Here is a 24,055-nt window from a genome sequence, read left to right on the forward strand (position 1 = left end):
ATCACTGCTCTGGATAGTATCACTACTCTGGATAGTATCACTACTCTGGATAGTATCACTACTCTGGATAGTATCACTGCTCTGGATAGTATCACTGCTAGTATCACTACTCTGGATAGTATCACTGCTAGTATCACTACTCTGGATAGTATCACTGCTAGTATCACTACTCTGGATAGTATCACTACTCTGGATAGTATCACTGCTCTTGATAGTATCACTACTCTGGATAGTATCACTACTCTGGATAGTATCACTACTCTGGGTAGTATCACTACTAGTATCACTGCTAGTATCACTACTCTGGATAGTATCACTACTCTGGATAGTATCACTACTCTGGATAGTATCACTACTCTGGATAGTATCACTGCTCTGGATAGTATCACTACTCTGGATAGTATCACTGCTCTGGATAGTATCACTACTAGTATCACTACTCTGGATAGTATCACTACTAGTATCACTACTCTGGATAGTATCACTACTCTGGATAGTATCACTACTAGTATCACTGCTCTGGATAGTATCACTGCTAGTATCACTACTCTGGATAGTATCACTGCTCTGGATAGTATCACTACTCTGGATAGTATCACTGCTAGTATCACTACTCTGGATAGTATCACTACTAGTATCACTACTCTGGATAGTATCACTACTCTGGATAGTATCACTACTCTGGATAGTATCACTACTCTGGATAGTATCACTGCTAGTATCACTACTCTGGATAGTATCACTACTCTGGATAGTATCACTACTAGTATCACTGCTCTGGATAGTATCACTACTAGTATCACTACTCTGGATAGTATCACTGCTAGTATCACTACTCTGGATATTATCACTACTCTGGATAGTATCACTACTAGTATCACTTCTCTGGATAGTATCACTACTAGTATCACTACTCTGGATAGTATCACTGCTCTGGATAGTATCACTGCTAGTATCACTACTCTGGATAGTATCACTACTCTGGATAGTATCACTACTAGTATCACTACTCTGGATAGTATCACTACTAGTATCACTGCTCTGGATAGTATCACTGCTCTGGATAGTATCACTGCTCTGGATAGTATCACTTCTCTGGATAGTATCACTACTAGTATCACTGCTCTGGATAGTATCACTACTCTGGATAGTATCACTACTCTGGATAGTATCACTGCTAGTATCACTACTCTGGATAGTATCACTGCTCTGGATAGTATCACTACTAGTATCACTTCTCTGGATAGTATCACTGCTAGTATCACTTCTCTGGATAGTATCACTGCTCTGGATAGTATCACTACTAGTATCACTACTCTGGATAGTATCACTTCTCTGGATAGTATCACTGCTCTGGATAGTATCACTACTAGTATCACTACTCTGGATAGTATCACTACTAGTATCACTACTCTGGATAGTATCACTACTCTGGATAGTATCACTACTCTGGATAGTATCACTACTCTGGATAGTATCACTACTAGTATCACTACTCTGGATAGTATCACTACTAGTATCACTACTCTGGATAGTATCACTTCTCTGGATAGTATCACTACTAGTATCACTACTCTGGATAGTATCACTACTAGCATCACTACTCTGGATAGTATCACTACTCTGGATAGTATCACTACTAGTATCACTACTCTGGATAGTATCACTACTAGTATCACTACTCTGGATAGTATCACTTCTCTGGATAGTATCACTACTAGTATCACTACTCTGGATAGTATCACTACTAGTATCACTACTCTGGATAGTATCACTTCTCTGGATAGTATCACTACTAGTATCACTACTCTGGATAGTATCACTACTCTGGATAGTATCACTTCTCTGGATAGTATCACTGCTAGTATCACTACTCTGGATAGTATCACTTCTCTGGATAGTATCACTACTAGTATCACTACTCTGGATAGTATCACTACTCTGGATAGTATCACTACTCTGGATAGTATCACTACTCTGGATAGTATCACTACTCTGGATAGTATCACTACTAGTATCACTACTCTGGATAGTATCACTGCTAGTATCACTACTCTGGATAGTATCACTTCTCTGGATAGTATCACTGCTAGTATCACTACTCTGGATAGTATCACTTCTCTGGATAGTATCACTACTAGTATCACTACTCTGGATAGTATCACTACTAGTATCACTACTCTGGATAGTATCACTGCTAGTATCACTACTCTGGATAGTATCACTTCTCTGGATAGTATCACTACTAGTATCACTACTCTGGATAGTATCACTACTAGTATCACTGCTCTGGATAGTATCACTACTAGTATCACTACTCTGGATAGTATCACTTCTCTGGATAGTATCACTGCTAGTATCACTACTCTGGATAGTATCACTACTAGTATCACTGCTCTTGATAGTATCACTACTAGTATCACTACTCTGGATAGTATCACTACTAGTATCACTGCTCTGGATAGTATCACTACTAGTATCACTACTAGTATCACTACTAGTATCACTGCTCTGGATAGTATCACTGCTAGTATCACTTCTCTGGATAGTATCACTACTCTGGATAGTATCACTACTCTGGATAGTATCACTACTAGTATCACTGCTCTGGATAGTATCACTGCTCTGGATAGTATCACTGCCCTGGATAGTATCACTGCTCTGGATAGTATCACTACTCTGGATAGTATCACTGCTCTGGATAGTATCACTACTCTGGATAGTATCACTACTATAGTATCACTACTCTGGATAGTATCACTACTAGTATCACTGGATAGTATCACTACTAGTATCACTACTCTGGATAGTATCACTACTAGTATCACTACTCTGGATAGTATCACTACTCTGGATAGTATCACTACTCTGGATAGTATCACTACTCTGGATAGTATCACTTCTCTGGATAGTATCACTTCTCTGGATAGTATCACTACTCTGGATAGTATCACTACTCTGGATAGTATCACTACTAGTATCACTACTCTGGATAGTATCACTGCTAGTATCACTGCTCTGGATAGTATCACTACTCTGGATAGTATCACTACTCTGGATAGTATCACTACTAGTATCACTGCTCTGGATAGTATCACTACTAGTATCACTACTCTGGATAGTATCACTACTCTGGATAGTATCACTACTCTGGATAGTATCACTGCTAGTATCACTACTAGTATCACTACTAGTATCACTGCTCTGGATAGTATCACTACTCTGGATAGTATCACTACTCTGGATAGTATCACTGCTAGTATCACTACTAGTATCACTACTCTGGATAGTATCAGTACTCTGGATAGTATCACTACTCTTTAATAAGCTAAATCCTATTTATTTATCCGTTATTTTACCAGGTAAGTTGACTGAGAACACATTCTCATTTGCAGCAACAACCTGGGGAATAGATACAGGAGAGAGGAGGGGGATGAATGAGCCAATTGTAAACTGGGGTTTATTAGGTGACCGTGATGGTTTGAGGGCCAGATTGGGAATTTAGCCAGGACACCAGGGTTAACACCCCTACTCTTACAATAAGTGCCATGTGATCTTTAATGACCTCAGAGAGTCAGGACACCCGTTTAACGTCCCATCCAAAAGACCAATCACTGCCCTGGGGCACTGAGATATTTTTTTAGACCAGAGGAGAGAGTGCCCCCTACTGGCCCTCCAACACCACTTCCAGCAGCATCTGGTCTCCCATCCAGGAACTGACCAGGACCAACCCTGCTTAGCATCAGAAGCAAGCCAGCAGTGGTATGCAGGGTGGTATTGTAACAGTATAATTTTAATCCGTCCCCTCGCGCGAACCAGGGACCCTCTGCACACATCAACAACAGTCACCCACGAAGCATCGTTACCCATCGTTCCACAAAGGCCGCGGCCCTTGCAGAGTAAGGGGAACTACTACTTCAAGGTCTCAGAGCAAGTGACGTAACCGATTGAAACGCTATTTAGCGCGCACCGCTAACTAAGCTAGCCGTTTCACATCCGTTACACTCACCCCCCCTTTGACCTTCCTCCTTTTTCCCGCAGCAACCAGTAATCCGGGTCAACAGCATCAATGTAACAGTATAATTTTAAACCGTCCCCTCGCCCATACCCGGGCGCGAACCAGGGACCTTCTGCACACAACGACAACAGTCACCCTCGAAGCATCGTTACCCATCGCTCCACAAAAGCCGCGGCCCTTGCAGAGCAAGGGGAACTACTACTTCAAGGTCTCAGAGCAAGTGACGTAACCAATTGAAACGCTATTTAGCGCGCACCGCTAACTAAGCTAGCCGTTTCACATCTGTTACAGTATGCAGGGTGGTATGCTGCCGACCAGGACCAACCCTGCTTAGCTTCAGAGCCAAACCAGCAGTGGTATGCAGGGTGGTATGCAGGGTGGTATGCTGCCGACCAGGACCAACCCTGCTTAGCTTCAGAGCCAAGCCAGCAGTGGTATGCAGGGTGGTATGCTGCTGACCAGGACCAACCCTGCTTAGCTTCAGAGCCAAGCCAGCAGTGGTATGCAGGGTGGTATGCTGCTGACCAGGACCAACCCTGCTTAGCTTCAGAGCCAAGCCAGCAGTGGTATGTAGGGTGGTATGCTGCTGGCATAAATTAAAGAGCAGTGTGCGGGTTTCTTCTTTTTTTCTCATGTTATTCAACTGTTACCATCCACCTGCAAAAATGAGTGGCATACCCCCTGCAGCCACCATAGTGTTTTTTACGGTATTGGAAATCATAACGTTAGTATTTCAAAATACCCCGGTATATGGTATAAACGGTATATGGTCCAAGCCTTATCATCGCTAACTATCATAACTATCAGTACGTCTCCTTTTATGCCCCTTATTGAACACTCAGGCAGCAGTATAGGGGAGAAAGGGGAGCACAGGGAAGGCTGGTAGACAGAGAAAGTCAACAGAGAGTCAACAGAGGAAGGTTCCTCTTTAACCTGTTCCCCCTTCCCCCTGTATGTAAACCCACACCAGGCTGCAGCAGCTGAGGGTCAGAGAGAGTCCCATTGTTCACTACTGAAGTGGCAGCATACGCTGCTGTAGTGTGTGTGTGTGTGTGTGTGTGTGTGTGTGTGTGTGTGTGTGTGTGTGTGTGTGTGTGTGTGTGTGTGTGTGTGTGTGTGTGTGTGTGTGTGTGTGTGTGTGTGTGTGTGTGTGTGTGTGTGTGTGTGTGAGGCCTAGCACCCAGCCTGTCGGAAATCCCCCCATGGTCTATATGATACCACAGCACTGGCTGGCTGAGATTCACAGCGTCTGGTATGTGTACAGCTGTACGGGAGCTTGACGGGGGGCTTTGTGTGTGTGTGTGTGTGTGTGTGTCGGGGGGGTGGTGGGTGGGGGGGTGGAATTCCCCAACATTCCGTTATGTGTAGGGGGAGAAGATATGAATGTCTATTCAACAACACAGTGAGGCATTTCTAACGATTAACATAATCTGATACCTAGTGTCTATTCAACAACACAGTGAGGCATTTCTAATGATTAACATAATCTGAATGTGTCTATTCAACAACACAGTGAGGCATTTCTAATGATTAACATAATCTGATACCTAGTGTCTATTCAACAACACAGTCAGGCATTTCTAATGATTAACATAATCTGATACCTAGTGTCTATTCAACAACACAGTCAGGCATTTCTAATGATTAACATAATCTGATACCTAGTGTCTATTCAACAACACAGTGAGGCATTTCTAATGATTAACATAATCTGAACAGGGCTATCATACTGTACTCTAAGCAGGACACACAATCTACTGTGTGTGTGTGTGTGTGTTTCTATTCGTGTGTGTGTGTGTGTGTGTTTCTATTCGTGTGTGTGTGTGTGTGTTTCTATTCGTGTGTGTGTGTTTCTATTCGTGTGTGTGTGTTTCTATTTGTGTGTGTGTGTTTGTGTGTGTGTTTCTATTTGTGTGTGTGTGTGTGTGTTTTTCTATTTGTGTGTGTGTGTGTGTGTTTCTATTCGTGTGTGTGTGTGTGTGTTTCTATTTGTGTGTGTGTGTGTGTGTTTCTATTTGTGTGTGTGTTTGTGTGTGTGTGTTTTTGTGTGTGTGTGTTTCTATTCGTGTGTGTGTGTTTCTATTCGTGTGTGTGTGTTTGTGTGGGGGATTTGGGGTTTGAAACTAGAGCGACGGGGTTGAACTACAGAAGGCTTTGAGGAATCTAGACATGCATCAATAATCTTTAGTCTTATTCAGTTCCCTCCTGTACATTCAAACAATATTATTCATGTCACAAACAAACCATACAACACATACCGTATTATGGTCTGTTGGACTTATTGGCAAGTCAGTTTAAAAAAAAATATATATATATAACAGGCCACTTCCTGTAAATCACCCCCTTTAATTAGGTGTGCCAGTGCAATGATATTGCGACACACACGAACCTCATCCAGCATCCCTATTCTTTATCCAGTTAAAATGAACTGCCAATCCTGCTGTCTATCCATTCCGCCTGTTACTTCAGTCTACAGGTCTGAGTCAGGACCGATGAGAAAGGGCTTCTATCTATTCTCATTTCCTAAAGGCTCAACGTTTACTGTGTTTACAGCTACACATACCTCTCCCTTTCCCCAGAACCTGGGCTTGGCCAATCAAATACCTCTCCCTCTCCCCAGAACCTGGGCTTGGCCAATCAAATACCTCTCCCTCTCCCCAGAACCTGGGCTTGGCCAATCAAATACCTCTCCCTTTCCCCAGAACCTGGGCTTGGCCAATCAAATACCTCTCCCTCTCCCCAGAACCTGGGCTTGGCCAATCAAATACCTCTCCCTCTCCCCAGAACCTGGGCTTGGCCAATCAAATACCTCTCCCTTTCCCCAGAAGCCTGGGCTTGGCCAATCAAATACCTCTCCCTTTCCCCAGAACCTGGGCTTGGCCAATCAAATACCTCTCCCTTTCCCCAAAAACCTGGGCTTGGCCAATCAAATACCTCTCCCTTTCCTAAAAACCTGGCCTTGAAATACCTCTCCCTTTCCCCATAACCTGGGCTTGGCCAATCAAATACCTCTCCCTTTCCTAAAAACCTGGGCTTGGCCAATCAAATACCTCTCCCTTTCCCCAAAAACCTGGTCTTGGCCAATCAAATACCTCTCCCTTTCCCTAGAAACCTGGACTTGGCCAATCAAATACCTCTCCCTTTCCCCATAACCTGGGCTTGGCCAATCAAATACCTCTCCGTTTCCCCAGAACCTGGGCTTGGCCAATCAATTACCTCTCCCTTTCCTAAAAATCTGGCCTTGAAATACCTCTCCCTTTCCCCATAACCTGGGCTTGGCCAATCAAATACGTCTCCCTTTCCCCAAAAACCTGGGTTTGGCCAATCAAAATACGTCTCCCTTTCCCCAAAAACCTGGACTTGGCCAATGAATGATCCCCTTCCTTATGCGCTGAAGAGGCGTGGTGCTGTGCAAGGCAGGGTGAATGGACGCTCCAGCTTCATCACTATGACAACAAGGTGTTGCCAAGCCTGTCATGAGGTAGAAACCAACAGTGTACTTTACACTCCACAGACATAGTGATTTGGCACACTGGGAAACGGCTCCCAAATAGCACCCTATTCCCTATGCAGTGACCAGAGCTCTATGCGCTCTTCACAAAAATAGTGCACTACATAGGGAATATGGTGCCAGGATCCTACTGACCCTGGTCTAAAGTAGTGCACCACATAGGGAATATGGTGCCATTTGGGATGCTGGTTCGCATTTTCCAAACACGAACAAGCAGGTCAGTTGTCACTCAGTGTTCTCATCCAATCCCCCTCACTTTGACACGTACCTATTGTGTACAGAAGAAAACTAAATCCTGTTGTATTTTACACTGAGAATAGTTAGTTCTCAGTCTCTTATGTTGTGGAGGAAATATGTCTGCAGTATATGCTGTTGATGTAGGCTACATGGTGATCTATAGAGACTGTTGATGTAGGCTACATGATGATCTATAGAGACTGTTGATGTAGGCTACATGGTGATCTATAGAGACTGTTGATGTAGGCTACATGGTGATCTATAAAAATGTTGATGTAGGCTACATAGGGAATGGTGATCTATAGAGACTGTTGATGTAGGCCATGGTGATCTATAGAGACTGTTGATGTAGGCTACATAGGTGATCTATATGATCTATAGACTGTTGATGTAGGCTGCATGGTGATCTATAGAGACTGTTGATGTAAACACATGAATCTATAGAGACTGTTGATGTAGTCATGGTGATCTATAGAACCCCTGATGTAGGCTTGGTGATCTATAGAGACCTGGTGATCTGTAGAGACTGTTGATGTAGCTACATGGTGATCTATAGAGACTGTTGATGTAGGCTACATGAGATCTATAGAGAGTTGATGTAGGCTCTTATGTTGATGGAGGAAATATGATCTATAGAGACTGTTGATGTAGGCTACATGGTGATCTATAGAGACTGTTGATGTAGGCTGTTGACATGATGATCTATAGAGACTGTTGATGTAGGCTACATGGTGATCTATAGAGACTGTTGATGTAGGCTACATGGTGATCTATAGAGACTGTTGATGTAGGCTACATGGTGATCTATAGAGACTGTGATGTAGGCTGTGATGAGACTGTTGATGTAGGCTACATGGTGATCTATAGAGACTGTTGATGTAGGCTACATGGTGATCTATAGAGACTGATCTATGGTGATCTATAGAGACTGTTGATGTAGGCTACATGGTGATCTATAGAGACTGTTGATGTAGGCTACATGATGATCTATAGAGACTGTTGATGTAGGCTACATGGTGATCTATAGAGACTGTTGATGTAGGCTACATGGTGATCTATAGAGACTGTTGATGTAGGCTACATGGTGATCTATAGAGACTGTTGATGTAGGCTACATGGTGATCTATAGAGATGTAGGCTACATGGTGATCTATAGATGTATGGGCTACATGGTGATCTATAGAGACTGTTGATGTAGGCTGGTGATCTATAGAGACTGTTGATGTAGGCTACATGGTGATCTATAGAGACTGTTGATGTAGGCTACATGGTGATCTATAGAGACTGTTGATGTAGGCTACATGGTGATCTATAGAGACTGTGATGTAGGCTACATGGTGATCTATAGAGACTGTTGATGTAGGCTACATGGTGATCTATAGAGACTGTTGATGTAGGCTACATGGTGATCTATAGAGACTGTTGATGTAGGCTACATGGTGATCTATAGAGACTGTTGATGTAGGCTACATGGTGATCTATAGAGACTGTTGATGTAGGCTACATGGTGATCTATAGAGACTGTTGATGTAGGCTACATGGTGATCTATAGAGACTGTTGATGTGAGATCTATAGAGACTGTGATCTATAGAGACTGTTGATGTAGGCTACATGGTGATCTATAGAGACTGTTGATGTAGGCTACATGATGATCTATAGAGACTGTTGATGTAGGCTACATGGTGATCTATAGAGACTGTTGATGTAGGCTACATGGTGATCTATAGAGACTGTTGATATAGGCTACATGGTGATCTATAGAGACTGTTGATGTAGGCTACATGATGATCTATAGAGACTGTTGATGTAGGCTACATGGTGATCTATAGAGACTGTTGATGTAGGCTACATGGTGATCTATAGAGACTGTTGATATAGGCTAGAGAGAATACCAAGAGTGTACAACGCTCTCATCAACGCAAAGGGTGGCTACTATGAAGAATCTCAAATAAAATATATTTTGATTTATTAAACACATTTTGGTTACTACATGATTCCACATGTGTAATTTCATTGTTTTTATGTCTTCACTGTTATTATACAATGTAGAAAATAGTAAAAATAAAGAAAAACCCTTGAATGAGTAGGTGTCCAAACTATTGACTGGTACTGTAGCAACAGTGTAATATTAGGATGCAAACTCGTTTATACATTTCAACACTATATCTAACATGGTACAGGTGTCATCTTTTTTAAAGTCCATAACCATGTGTGTGTGTGAGGTGTTTTTGGTTTCAAAGTAGATTTGTTTAAGACTACCAAGAAACACTCTGTGTGACCCTGACTTAGCTTACTGCAGTAAAAGGCCTCTGAGACTGGAGAACATGGATGTAGAGACTGTTCAGGATATAAGTCTCTGAGACTGGAGAACATGGATGTAGAGACTGTTCAGGATATAAGTCTCTGAGACTGGAGAACATGGATGTAGAGACTGTTCAGGATATAAGTCTCTGAGACTGGAGAACATGGATGTAGAGACTGTTCAGGATATACGTCTCTGAGACTGGAGACTGTTCAGGATATAAGTCTCTGAGACTATAGACAGGCTGGGCCCTGTGTAGACAGATAGACAGGCTGGGCCCTGTGTAGACAGATAGACAGGCTGGGCCCTGTGTAGACAGATAGAGAGGCTGGGCCCTGTGTAGATAGATTGACAGGCTGGGCCCTATGTAGACAGATTGACAGGCTGGGCCCTGTGTGGACAGATTGACAGGCTGGGCCCTGTGTGGACAGATAGAGAGGCTGGGCCCTGTGTAGACAGATTGACAGGCTGGGCCCTGTGTAGACAGATAGAGAGGCTGGGCCCCGTGTAGACAGTTTGACAGGCTGGGCCCTGTGTGGACAGATAGAGAGGCTGGGCCCCGTGTAGACAGTTTGACAGGCTGGGCCCTGTGTGGACAGATTGACAGGCTGGGCCCTGTGTAGACAGATAGAGAGGCTGGGCCCCGTGTAGACAGTTTGACAGGCTGGGCCCTGTGTGGACAGATAGACAGGCTGGGCCCTGTGTAGACAGATAGAGAGGCTGGGCCCCGTGTAGACAGTTTGACAGGCTGGGCCCTGTGTGGACAGATAGACAGGCTGGGCCCTGTGTAGACAGATAGAGAGGCTGGGCCCTGTGTAGACAGATAGAGTTGGATCTGCGGTTAGCTAGCCTGTTGTTGGGGGTTTAGAAAGGAGTTTATCCCCGTGACTGATGTCTTGTTACTTAGAGAGTTATTTGTTCTTTCTGCCCTGAGGGGAAGGCTGTTCAGCATGCACCTACAGACAGACAGGCCTGGCCCCTCCAGCCTCCGGGCCCCTTCACGGCCCCTCCAGCCCCCCACCTAAAGACAGACAGGCAGATAGACAGGCCTGGCCCCTCCAGCCCCCCACCTAAAGACAGACAGGCCTGGCCCCTCCAGGCCCCCACCTAAAGACAGACAGGCCTGGCCCCTCCAGGCCCCCACCTAAAGACAGACAGGCCTGGCCCCTCCAGGCCCCCACCTAAAGACAGACAGGCCTGGCCCCTCCAGGCCCCCACCTAAAGACAGACAGGCCTGGCCCCTCCAGGCCCCCACCTAAAGACAGACAGGCCTGGCCCCTCCAGGCCCCCACCTAAAGACAGACAGGCCTGGCCCCTCCAGCCCCCCACCTAAAGACAGACAGGCCTGGCCCTCCAGCCCCCCACCTAAAGACAGACAGGCCTGGCCCCTCCAGCCCCCCACCTAAAGACAGACAGGCAGATAGACAGGCCTGGCCCCTCCAGCCCCCCACCTAAAGACAGACAGGCCTGGCCCCTCCAGCCCCCCACCTAAAGACAGACAGGCAGATAGACAGGCCTGGCCCCTCCAGCCCCCCACCTAAAGACAGACAGGCCTGGCCCCTCCAGGCCCCCACCTAAAGACAGACAGGCAGACAGACAGGCCTGGCCCCTCCAGGCCCCCACCTAAAGACAGACAGGCAGACAGACAGGCCTGGCCCCTCCAGGCCCCCACCTAAAGACAGACAGACAGACAGACAGGCCTGGCCCCTCCAGGCCCCCACCTAAAGACAGACAGACAGACAGGCAGATAGACAGGCCTGGCCCCTCCAGGCCCCCACCTAAAGACAGACAGACAGACAGGCAGATAGACAGGCCTGGCCCCTCCAGCCCCCCACCTAAAGACAGACAGACAGACAGGCAGATAGACAGGCCTGGCCCCTCCAGCCCCCACCTAAAGACAGACAGGCAGACAGACAGATAGACAGGCCTGGCCCCTCCAGCCCCCCACCTAAAGACAGACAGGCCTGGCCCCTCCAGCCCCCCACCTAAAGACAGACAGGCAGACAGACAGGCCTGGCCCCTCCAGCCCCCACCTAAAGACAGACAGGCAGCCCCCCACCTAAAGACAGACAGGCCTGGCCCCTCCAGCCCCCACCTAAAGACAGACAGGCAGATAGACAGGCCTGGCCCCTCCAGCCCCCCACCTAAAGACAGACAGGCAGATAGACAGGCCTGGCCCCTCCAGCCCCCACCTAAAGACAGACAGGCAGATAGACAGGCCTGGCCCCTCCAGCCCCCACCTAAAGACAGACAGGCAGATAGACAGGCCTGGCCCCTCCAGCCCCCCACCTAAAGACAGACAGGCAGATAGACAGGCCTGGCCCCTCCAGCCCCCACCTAAAGACAGACAGGCAGACAGACAGGCCTGGCCCCTCCAGCCCCCCACCTAAAGACAGACAGGCCTGGCCCCTCCAGCCCCCCACCTAAAGACAGACAGGCCTGGCCCCTCCAGCCCCCACCTAAAGACAGACAGGCAGATAGACAGGCCTGGCCCCTCCAGCCCCCACCTAAAGACAGACAGGCAGATAGACAGGCCTGGCCCCTCCAGCCCCCCACCTAAAGACAGACAGGCAGACAGACAGGCTGGGGCCCCTCCAGGCCCCCACCTAAAGACAGACAGGCAGACAGACAGGCCTGGCCCCTCCAGGCCCCCACCTAAAGACAGACAGGCAGACAGACAGGCCTGGCCCCTCCAGGCCCCCACCTAAAGACAGACAGGCAGACAGACAGGCCTGGCCCCTCCAGGCCCCCACCTAAAGACAGACAGGCAGACAGACAGGCTGGGGCCCCTCCAGGCCCCCACCTAAAGACAGACAGGCAGATAGACAGGCCTGGCCCCTCCAGCCCCCCACCTAAAGACAGACAGGCAGACAGACAGGCTGGGGCCCCTCCAGCCTCCGGGCCCCCTCACGGCCCCTCAGCAGCCCAGACTGAAGACTGGGTACTAGGCCAGAGTTCAGAGGTCACCACTAAACAGAGCTGGAACTATTGTCTCGTACTAGGTCGGCCACATCCACCGATGAATATGCAATCAAAACAAACAGACCAGCCGATCTGGGGTCTTCTCCTGTGTCATCATTAATCACACCTTTAAAGACCTCAAGCTCTTCACCCTCTCGTCTGTCAGCCCTCCTCTCCCTCCTCCCTTTCATCCCTCATCCACTCCTCCTCCCCCTCTCCCTCTCATCAGTCATCTCCCCCCTCCTCCTCTCTCTCTCATCCGTCAACCAGGCTGGAAGAGGGACACGGCTGCTCAACAATAGACTGCTGGAAGAGGTCTCCTGCTCTCCGACGCATGTTTTTACTGTGGCCATTTTGGGTCTCAAAAGCAGGAAGTGGAATGGTAAAAAATTAACCGTGTAAATGAGCATCTCATTCCAAAACGTACTACCTTGATGAGAAGAATGTTTCCTCACATGTCTTATAATACAATACGCTGAGAGGACAGAACATTAGGAGCACCTGCTCTTCCCACAACATAGACTAACTGGTTTGTTTCTTTACTCAACGCAATAGTTTCTTGTGTGTATCAAGAATGTTCCACGACGTTCCAGAACACAGGGCTACGTTCCAGAACACAGGGCTACGTTCCAGAACACAGGGCTACGTTCCAGAACACACAGAAACAGGGCTACGTCGACATGGGGGCCGGCATCCCTGTGGGACGCTTTCGACACCTTGTAGGGTCCGTGACCCGACGAACTGAAGCTGTTCTGAGAGCAAAAGGAGGAGGAGGGGATGCAACTCAATATTAGAACAGTGTTTCGTAATGTTTTGTGCACTGATATAGTTTTCCAACTTTCACAAACAAATGTATTGTGGTTGTTCAAATTAAAATCACATTTTATTTTTCACATGCACCGAATACAGCAGGTATTTCACCTTGCCGAGAATTGCTTACTTACAAGCCCTTAACCAACAATGCAGTTCAAGGAATGGAGTTAAGAAAATATTTACTAAATATACTAAAGTAGAAAATCAAATAAAATGTAACAAAATAAAATGACATAACAATAACGAGGCTATATACAGGGTATTACGGTACAGAGTCAATGTGGAGGCTATATACAGGGTATTACGGTACAGAGTCAATGTGGAGGCTATATACAGGGTATTACGGTACAGAGTCAATGTGGAGGCTATATACAGGGTATTACGGTACAGAGTCAATGTGGAGGCTATATATAGGGGGTACCGGTACAGAGTCAATGTGGAGGCTATATACGAGGTATTACGGTACAGAGTCAATGTGGAGGCTATATACAAGGTATTACGGTACAGAGTCAATGTGGAGGCTATATACAAGGTATTACGGTACAGAGTCAATGTGGAGGCTATATACAGGGTGTTATGGTACAGAGTCAATGTGGAGGCTATATACAGGGTATTACGGTACAGAGTCAATGTGGAGACTATATACAGGGTATTACGGTACAGAGTCAATGTGGAGGCTATATACAGGGGGTACCGGTACAGAGTCAATGTGGAGGCTATATACAGGGTATTACGGTTCAGAGTCAATGTGGAGACTATATACAGGGTATTACGGTACAGAGTCAATGTGGAGGCTATATACAGGGTATTACGGTACAGAGTCGATGTGGAGGCTATATACAGGGTATTACGGTACAGAGTCGATGTGGAGGCTATATACAGGGTATTACGGTACAGAGTCAATGTGGAGGCTATATACAGGGTGTTACGGTACAGAGTCAATGTGGAGGCTATATACAGGGTATTACGGTACAGAGTCAATGTGGAGGCTATATACAGGGTATTACGGTACAGAGTCAATGTGGAGGCTATATACAGGGTGTTACGGTACAGAGTCAATGTGGAGGCTATATACAGGGTATTACGGTACAGAGTCAATGTGGAGGCTATATACAGGGTATTACGGTACAGAGTCAATGTGGAGGCTATATACAGGGTATTACGGTACAGAGTCAATGTGGAGGCTATATACAGGGTATTACGGTACAGAGTCAATGTGGAGACTATATACAGGGTATTACGGTACAGAGTCAATGTGGAGGCTATATACAGGGTATTACGGTACAGAGTCGATGTGGAGGCTATATACAGGGTATTACGGTACAGAGGCAATGTGGAGGCTATATACAGGGTGTTACGGTACAGAGTCAATGTGGAGGCTATATACAGGGTGTTACGGTACAGAGTCAATGTGGAGGCTATATACAGGTTGTCACGGTACAGAGTCAATGTGGAGGCTATATACAGGGTGTTACGGTACAGAGTCAATGTGGAGGCTATATACAGGGTATTACGGTACAGAGTCGATGTGGAGGCTATATACAGGGTATTACGGTACAGAGTCGATGTGGAGGCTATATACAGGGTATTACGGTACAGAGTCAATGTGGAGGCTATATACAGGGTATTACGGTTCAGAGTCAATGTGGAGACTATATACAGGGTATTACGGTACAGAGTCAATGTGGAGGCTATATACAGGGTATTACGGTACAGAGTCAATGTGGAGGCTATATACAAGGTATTACGGTACAGAGTCAATGTGGAGGCTATATACAAGGTATTACGGTACAGAGTCAATGTGGAGGCTATATACAGGGTGTTACGGTACAGAGTCAATGTGGAGGCTATATACAGGGTATTACGGTACAGAGTCAATGTGGAGGCTATATACAGGGTGTTATGGTACAGAGTCAATGTGGAGGCTATATACAGGGTATTACGGTACAGAGTCAATGTGGAGACTATATACAGGGTATTACGGTACAGAGTCAATGTGGAGGCTATATACAGGGGGTACCGGTACAGAGTCAATGTGGAGGCTATATACAGGGTATTACGGTTCAGAGTCAATGTGGAGACTATATACAGGGTATTACGGTACAGAGTCAATGTGGAGGCTATATACAGGGTATTACGGTACAGAGTCGATGTGGAGGCTATATACAGGGTATTACGGTACAGAGTCGATGTGGAGGCTATATACAGGGTATTACGGTACAGAGTCAATGTGGAGGCTATATACAGGGTGTTACGGTACAGAGTCAATGTGGAGGCTATATACAGGGTATTACGGTACAGAGTCAATGTGGAGGCTATATACAGGGTATTACGGTACAGAGTCAATGTGGAGGCTATATACAGGGTGTTACGGTACAGAGTCAATGTGGAGGCTATATACAGGGTATTACGGTACAGAGTCAATGTGGAGGCTATATACAGGGTATTACGGTACAGAGTCAATGTGGAGGCTATATACAGGGTATTACGGTACAGAGTCAATGTGGAGGCTATATACAGGGTATTACGGTACAGAGTCAATGTGGAGACTATATACAGGGTATTACGGTACAGAGTCAATGTGGAGGCTATATACAGGGTATTACGGTACAGAGTCGATGTGGAGGCTATATACAGGGTATTACGGTACAGAGGCAATGTGGAGGCTATATACAGGGTGTTACGGTACAGAGTCAATGTGGAGGCTATATACAGGGTGTTACGGTACAGAGTCAATGTGGAGGCTATATACAGGTTGTCACGGTACAGAGTCAATGTGGAGGCTATATACAGGGTGTTACGGTACAGAGTCAATGTGGAGGCTATATACAGGGTATTACGGTACAGAGTCAATGCAGAGGCTATATACAGGGTATTACGGTACAGAATCAATGTGGAGGCTATATACAGGGTGTTACGGTACAGAGTCAATGTGGAGGCTATATACAGGGTATTACGGTACAGAGTCAATGTGGAGGCTATATACAGGGTATTACGGTACAGAGTCAATGTGGAGGCTATATACAGGGTATTAAGGTACAGAGTCAATGTGGAGACTATATACAGGGTATTACGGTACAGTGTCAATGTGGAGACTATATACAGGGTATTATGGTTCAGAGTCAATGTGGAGACTATGTACAGGGTATTACGGTACAGAGTCAATGTGGAGACTATATACAGGGTATTACGGTACAGAGTCAATGTGGAGACTATATACAGGGTATTACGGTACAGAGTCAATGTGGAGACTATATACAGGGTATTACGGTACAGAGTCAATGTGGAGGCTATATACAGGGTGTTACGGTACAGAGTCAATGTGGAGACTATATACAGGAGGTACCAGTACCGAGTCAATGTGGAGGCTATATACAGGGTATTACGGTACAGAGTCAATGTGGAGACTATATACAGGGGGTACTGGTACAGAGTCAATGTGGAGGCTATATACAGGAGGTACCGGCACCGAGTCAATGTGGAGGGTACAGGTTAGTCGAGGTCATTTGTACAGGTAGGGGTAAAGTGACTATGGCTCAATAACAAACAGCAAGTAGCAGCAGTGTAAAAACAAAGGGTCAACGTAAATGGTTTTGTTGTGCCCTCTTCTCAACTGTCTTGGTATGTTTGAACCATGAAAGTTTGTTGGTGATGTGGACAACAAGGAACTTGAAACTCTCAACCTGCTCCACTACAGCCCCGCCGATGGGGGCCTGTTCGGCCCTCCTTTTCCTGTAGTCCACGATCAGCTCCTTTGTCTTGCTCACGTTGAGGGAGAGGTTGTTTTCCTGGCACCACACTGCCAGGACTCTGACCTCCTCCCTATAGGCTTTTTCATTGTTGTCGGATATCAGACACTGTTGTGTCAACAGAAAACTTAATGAAGGTGTTGGAGTCGTGCTTGGCCTACGTAGTCGTGGGTGAACAGGGAATACAGGAGGGGACTAAGCACACACCCCTGAGGGGTCCCAGTGTTGAGGATCAGCGTGGCAGACGTGTTGTTGCCTACTCTTATCACCTGGGGGCGGCCTGTCAAGAAGTCCAGGATCCAGTTGCAGAGGGGAGGTTTTTAGTCCCAGGGTCCTTAGCTTAGTGATGAGCTTTGTGGGCACTATGGTGTTGAACGTTGAGCTGTCATCAATGAACAGCATTCTTACATAGGTGTTCCTTTTGTCCATGTGGGAAACGGCAGTGTGGAGTGTGATTGAGATTGCATCATCTGTGGACCTGTTGGGGTAGTGTGCCAATTGGTGTGGGTTCAGGGTATCTGGGGGGATGCTGTTGGTGTGAGCCATGACCGGTCTTTCAAAGCACTTCATGGCTACCGACGTGAGTGCTACGGTGCGGTAATCATTTAGGAAGGTTGCCTTTGCTTTCTGGGGTACAGAGACTACGGTGGTCTGCTTGAAAATGGAGGTATTGCTTACTTGGTCAGGGAGAGATTGAAAATATTAGTGAAGACACTTGCCTGTTGATCCGTGCTTTGAGTACAAGTCCAGGTAATCCTTCTGGCCCCGCGGCTTTGTGAATGTTGACCTGTTTAAAGGTCTTTCTCACATCGGCTACGGAGAGCGTGATTACACAGTCATCATGAACAGCTTGCACTCTCATGCATTTTTCAGTATTCCTTGCCTCGAAGCGAGCATAAAAGGCATTTTGCTCGTCTGGTCGGCTCGCGTCACTGGGCAGCTCGCGGCTGGGTCTCCCTTTGTGTTTGTAATAGTTGTCAAGCCCTGCCACATCCGACGAACGTCAGAACTGGTGTAGTAGGAGTCAATATTATTCCTGTTTTGATGCTTTGAATGTTTGATGTTTCATCTGAGGGCGTAGCAGGATTTAATGTGCATTGACATTTAGAGAAAGCTTTTTATCCATTCACCTTTCAAGGTTATTGTTTGTTTATCAGTCAGAATCTGACAAAATCTTAGTGGTGCCTCAATTAGAGTGAGTTTTCTGTTTTCTCTAGCCAAAGCCCTCATACAGCTATAGTAATGCTTCTCAATACACATAAGGTAGAGGCTGTGTTTGTAAACTGTCTCAAAAGGTTTAAGGTTAAAGGTCAGGATGTGAGTTTAAACCAACAGCTTACCATACTGCTCCCCTTACATCTCACCTGTCTGTCTACGGGTAACACTTGAACCACATTTAAATAGAACGTAACACTGTTTAAATAATACCAGATGTTACTTTTAATTATTATACATTATAGCCAACATTTTAAGTTCAATTAAGTGTGAAACGTGTCGGTTATTTGACTGACCTTTTCTTTTGTTATCTGAACAGGCTTCTTGGAAAAGCCACATTCCAGTTGGAGGAGAGGATTTGAATACTGCATGACTCTCCGTAGACTGTTAGCTGTCATAGCTGTCACATGTTTAAACATACAATCTACCTGCAGTGAAGCCCCTCGACATGCACATTACATTCAGTCATGTAGCAGACGCTCCCTGTCCAGAGAGACCCACGGGAGCAACCAGGGTCAAGCACCCTGCCCAAGGGCACATCGACAGATCTCCCACCAAGTCAAATCAGGAACCCTAACCAGCGATCTCTCGATCACCAGCCCAAGCTCCCGACAGCCAGGCCACCAACCATCCAGGATCCCCCCACCAGTTCACCAAAGTCCTGCCCCTCAACCATCCGAGACCCCTCTACAGCACTCTAGACTCTGCCTTCACCCTAGACTCTGCCTTCACCCTAGACTCTGCCTTCACCCTAGACTCTGCCTTCACCCTAGACTCTGCCTTCACCCTAGACTCTGCCTTCACCCTAGACTCTGCCTTCACCCTAGACTCTGCCTTCACCCTAGACTCTGCCTTCACCCTAGACTCTGCCTTCACTCTAGACTCTGCCTTCACCCTAGACTCTGCCTTCACCTCTGCCTTCAGACTCTGCCTTCACCCTAGACTCTGCCTTCACTCTCTCTGCCTTCACCCTAGACTCTGCCTTCACCCTAGACTCTGCCTTCACTCTAGACTCTGCCTTCACCCTAGACTCTGCCTTCACCCTAGACTCTGCCTTCACCCTAGACTCTGCCTTCACTCTAGACTCTGCCTTCACCCTAGACTCTGCCTTCACTCTAGACTCTGCCTTCACTCTAGACTCTGCCTTCACTCTAGACTCTGCCTTCACTCTAGACTCTGCCTTCACTCTAGACTCTGCCTTCACTTGGGGCGGCAGGGTAGCCTAGTGGTTAGAGCGTTGGACTAGTAACCGGAAGGTTGCGAGTTCAAACCCCCGAGCTGACAAGGTACAAATCTGTCGTTCTGCCCCTGTTCCCAGGCCGTCATTGAAAATAAGAATATGTTCTTAACTGACTTGCCTGGTTAAATAAAGGTAAAATTAAAAATTAAAATAAAAAAACTCTAGACTCTGCCTTGCGCTCTGCTCTTGTAATCTGTCGTGACATTGTTGCCATTCGTACGCCACACCTATAAATATCAGACCAGACCGGGCTGGCAGCTGAACGTCCAGACACAACTGTTTCAACGTCTGTTTGCGCCTCCAGATACCCTAGTCGGAGAACCATCCCTGACCCAGCAACAGACTCCCTATCCCTGGTCGGTCTACTTTCTTTCTCCTTCACCTCCTACGATGGTGAAGAGCACTGATGCCAAACCAGAGTGTTTTCATAGATTATTACTCTCTTGTGGATAGCACCATGTTTCATGTGAACACTGAGCCAGTCACTAGAGAGGGGAAACCGTAATCCATAATGTCAAAAGTGCCAAGGGCCACAACGCCAAGTAATTTAGATTTAGATTTAGATTTATTTAACAAGTCAGTTAAGAACAAATTCTTATTTTCAATGACGCTCTAGGAACAGCAGGTTAACTGACTTCTTCAGGGGCAGAACAATAGATGTTTACCTTGTCAGCTCAGGGATTCCATCTAGCAGCCTTTCGGTTACTGGCCCAACGCTCTAACCACTAAGCTACCCTGCCACCCAATAGATGGTTGCCTTAGATTAATACTCCCATGTGGATAGCCCAGTGTTTCATGCTTACAATGGAGAATTACTGTGTCTGTTATGTGAAGTTCAAGTGGGTCCGGGTCTTTTGACAGTAACGTGGCTAAATGCTATTATAAACACACCACTCACAGCACACCAGTTGTTAGCTAGCTACTTACCGATGAAAGGGGAGCTCAGGGCAGTGCCCGACAGCTGTGGAGTATGGACAATTCATTTTAAACTGTTCTCTTTTTTTTCTTGTTTCAACTCTTCAATGCTGTCGGTAGATCACATAAACACATGTATTAGTGATCGCACATGGACTAGTTGTTTAAAGTGCCGGGAGGGTCAAGTGCACAGCAGCGAAGAACGTCTGGAGGATGTTCAGATTTTTTTGTATTTTTTTCTTTGGCTCATCAGCGAAGAGGCGGGGCTTGTGCCAGCTCACTGACCAATCCCCAGAAGCAGCTGGACAGGGGTATCACTCTCCCTCAGTTTCTAGGATATATATATCAAGCAAAACACCCCTCCTCACCCCCTCCCTCCCTCGTGCCTTAGTCTGACATTTACACCAGATTCCCTGGAGGTTTAGTAGACAGACATGTTGCATCACACTGCCCCCTGTACAGCCCACTGTACTGCCCACTATACTGCCCACTATACAGCCCACTGTACTGCCCACTGTACTGCCCACTATACTGCCCACTGTACTGCCCACTGTACTGCCCACTGTACTGCCCACTGTACTGCCCACTATACAGCCCACTATACTGCCCACTGTACTGCCCACTATACAACCCACTATACTGCCCACTGTACTGCCCACTGTACTGCCCACTGTACTGCCCACTGTACTGCCCACTGTACTGCCCACTGTACTGCCCACTGTACTGCCCACTGTACAGCCCACTATACTGCCCACTGTACTGCCCACTATACAGCCCACTATACTGCCCACTGTACAGCCCACTATACTGCCCACTGTACTGCCCACTGTACTGCCCACTGTACTGCCCCCTATACTGCCCACTATACTGCCCACTATACTGCCCACTATACTGCCCACTGTACTGCCCACTGTACTGCCCACTGTACTGCCCACTGTACCGCCCACTGTACTGCCCACTGTACAGCCCACTATACTGCCCACTGTACAGCCCACTATACAGCCCACTGTACTGCCCACTGTACAGCCCACTATACAGCCCACTATACAGCCCACTGTACTGCCCACTGTACTGCCCACTGTACTGCCCACTGTACTGCCCACTATACTGCCCACTGCAAACCCACTGGCATCAGTCTGCCCACTATACATTCCACTGGCATCAGTCTGCCCACTATGGCACAGCCTGGCACATAGAGATGCCATGAACATACCACTGGCATCAGCCTGGCTAGCATAGAGATGCCATGAACATACCACTGGCATCAGTCTGCCCACCATACCACTGGCATCAGCCTGGCTAGCATAGAGATGCCATGAACATACCACTGGCATCAGCCTGGCTAGCATAGAGATGCCATGAACATACCACTGGCATCAGCCTGGCTAGCATAGAGATGCCATGAACATACCACTGGCATCAGCCTGGCTATGAACATAGGCATCAGCCTGGCTATAGCCATGAACATACCACTGGCATCAGCCTGGCTAGCATAGAGATGCCATGAACATACCACTGGCATCAGCCTGGCTAGCATAGAGATGCCATGAACATACCACTGGCATCAGCCTGGCCCACCGGCAGCATAGAGATGCCATGAACATACCACTGGCATCAGCCTGGCTAGCATAGAGATGCCATGAACATACCACTGGCATCAGCCTGGCTAGCATAGAGATGCCATGAACATACCACTGGCATCAGCCTGGCTAGCATAGAGATGCCACAAGCATTTCGCTACACCCGCATGAACATCTGCTAAACACGTGCATGTGACCAATACAATTTGATTTGGATTTGAACATGCCACTGGCATCAGCTAGAATAGCAAGTGAATATAAGTTGTTGATGTCTGTTGTTGTCTGGTGTTCTAAGCTGCCTGACCTGTTGAACCCGGCAGAGGGGACCATAGAAACAAAGAGAGGCCAGACAGACTGACAGGTTAGAAGCTTTTCCACTCGTCTAGTCTAACAAAAACACATCTCTTTCAGTTTAACAACAAAACACCAACCACACACACACACACACACACACACACGCACTCTCTCTCACCCATATCGTAAGTAGCTGTAAACCAAGAGATGGTTTTAGGAGATGAATGAAGAGTGAATCAGCCGTCTAAAATATAGGGCAGGGTCACAGCGATGTTGGGTATCCAGGGAACACAAGCCAACGGTGGTTAACGGAGAGATGAGATGGACTGTTGTCCCTCCGATAAAGGCAGGCCTGCTCCTTCCAGGGACGGACTGGGACCAGAAATCAGCCATTTTGGTTTATTTAAGGCCCCCACACTGGCCCATTATTTTCTTCTGACTCCCTTTACTGACAAAGTGATGATATTTCTGCAAAAAAAACAACCTTAAGACAGGCCCACTAAGCTAACGACGGACCAGCCCATCTGGCATTAGCCAGAATTCCCTTCCAACCCACAATGCACCAGGAGGAGAGAGCTGATTATGACATCAGGGTATGCCAGCTTAGTGTGGTGAACTAAAACTGTCGCCATGAACTGATACGCAAAATGATACCGGGTTCAAAACTTTGAGTTTTTCAATTAACATTATTATACAGAATTCCTGCAACCAATAGAATGTTATATACTGTATATGGGGGATACAATCATCCCAGCGAAGCAGATTTTGCTGCGAAGAAACAAATTGCAACATTTACCTGGAGCTAAATTCTGGGTCATTTGAAAATTCATAGTCAATCGATAAATAATATGATAATAATCTTAGCAAAAAGTTTTTTAATCTTTAATTTACAATTTGTAGAACCGATGAGAATAGGTTCAGAACGTTGTGAAACAGTTGAAAAAAATAGAAATCCAAACTGGATAGTGTTCAGTGATAGATGGGAAGGGCAGAATGTATGTAGTATGTATGATGGGAAGGGCAGAATGTATGTAGTATGTATGATGGGAAGGGCAGAATGTATGTAGTATGTATGATGGGAAGGGCAGAATGTATGTAGTATGTATGATGGGAAGGGCAGAATGTATGTAGTATGTATGATGGGAAGGGCAGAATGTATGTAGTATGTATGATGGGAAGGGCAGAATGGGCAGAATGTATGTAGTATGTATGATGGGAA

The 24,055-nt window shown here is 46.6% G+C and overlaps 1 protein-coding gene across 1 annotated transcript in view; it reads right to left on the reverse strand.

Moving 5' to 3' along the window:
* LOC123996443 (tumor protein 63-like) overlaps positions 1 to 21,107 on the reverse strand; it is a 23,581-nt gene extending 2,474 nt beyond the window's left edge. The window contains exon 1 of the mRNA XM_046299812.1: positions 20,975 to 21,107. Coding sequence (XP_046155768.1) covers positions 20,975 to 21,030 — 56 coding nt within the window. The 5' untranslated portion in view covers positions 21,031 to 21,107. The remainder of the gene's footprint in view (positions 1 to 20,974) is intronic.
* Between the last annotated feature and the right edge of the window lie 2,948 nt (positions 21,108 to 24,055).

This window comes from Oncorhynchus gorbuscha, linkage group LG15 (genome assembly GCF_021184085.1).
Source record: "Oncorhynchus gorbuscha isolate QuinsamMale2020 ecotype Even-year linkage group LG15, OgorEven_v1.0, whole genome shotgun sequence".
NCBI classification, from domain to species: domain Eukaryota; kingdom Metazoa; phylum Chordata; class Actinopteri; order Salmoniformes; family Salmonidae; genus Oncorhynchus; species Oncorhynchus gorbuscha.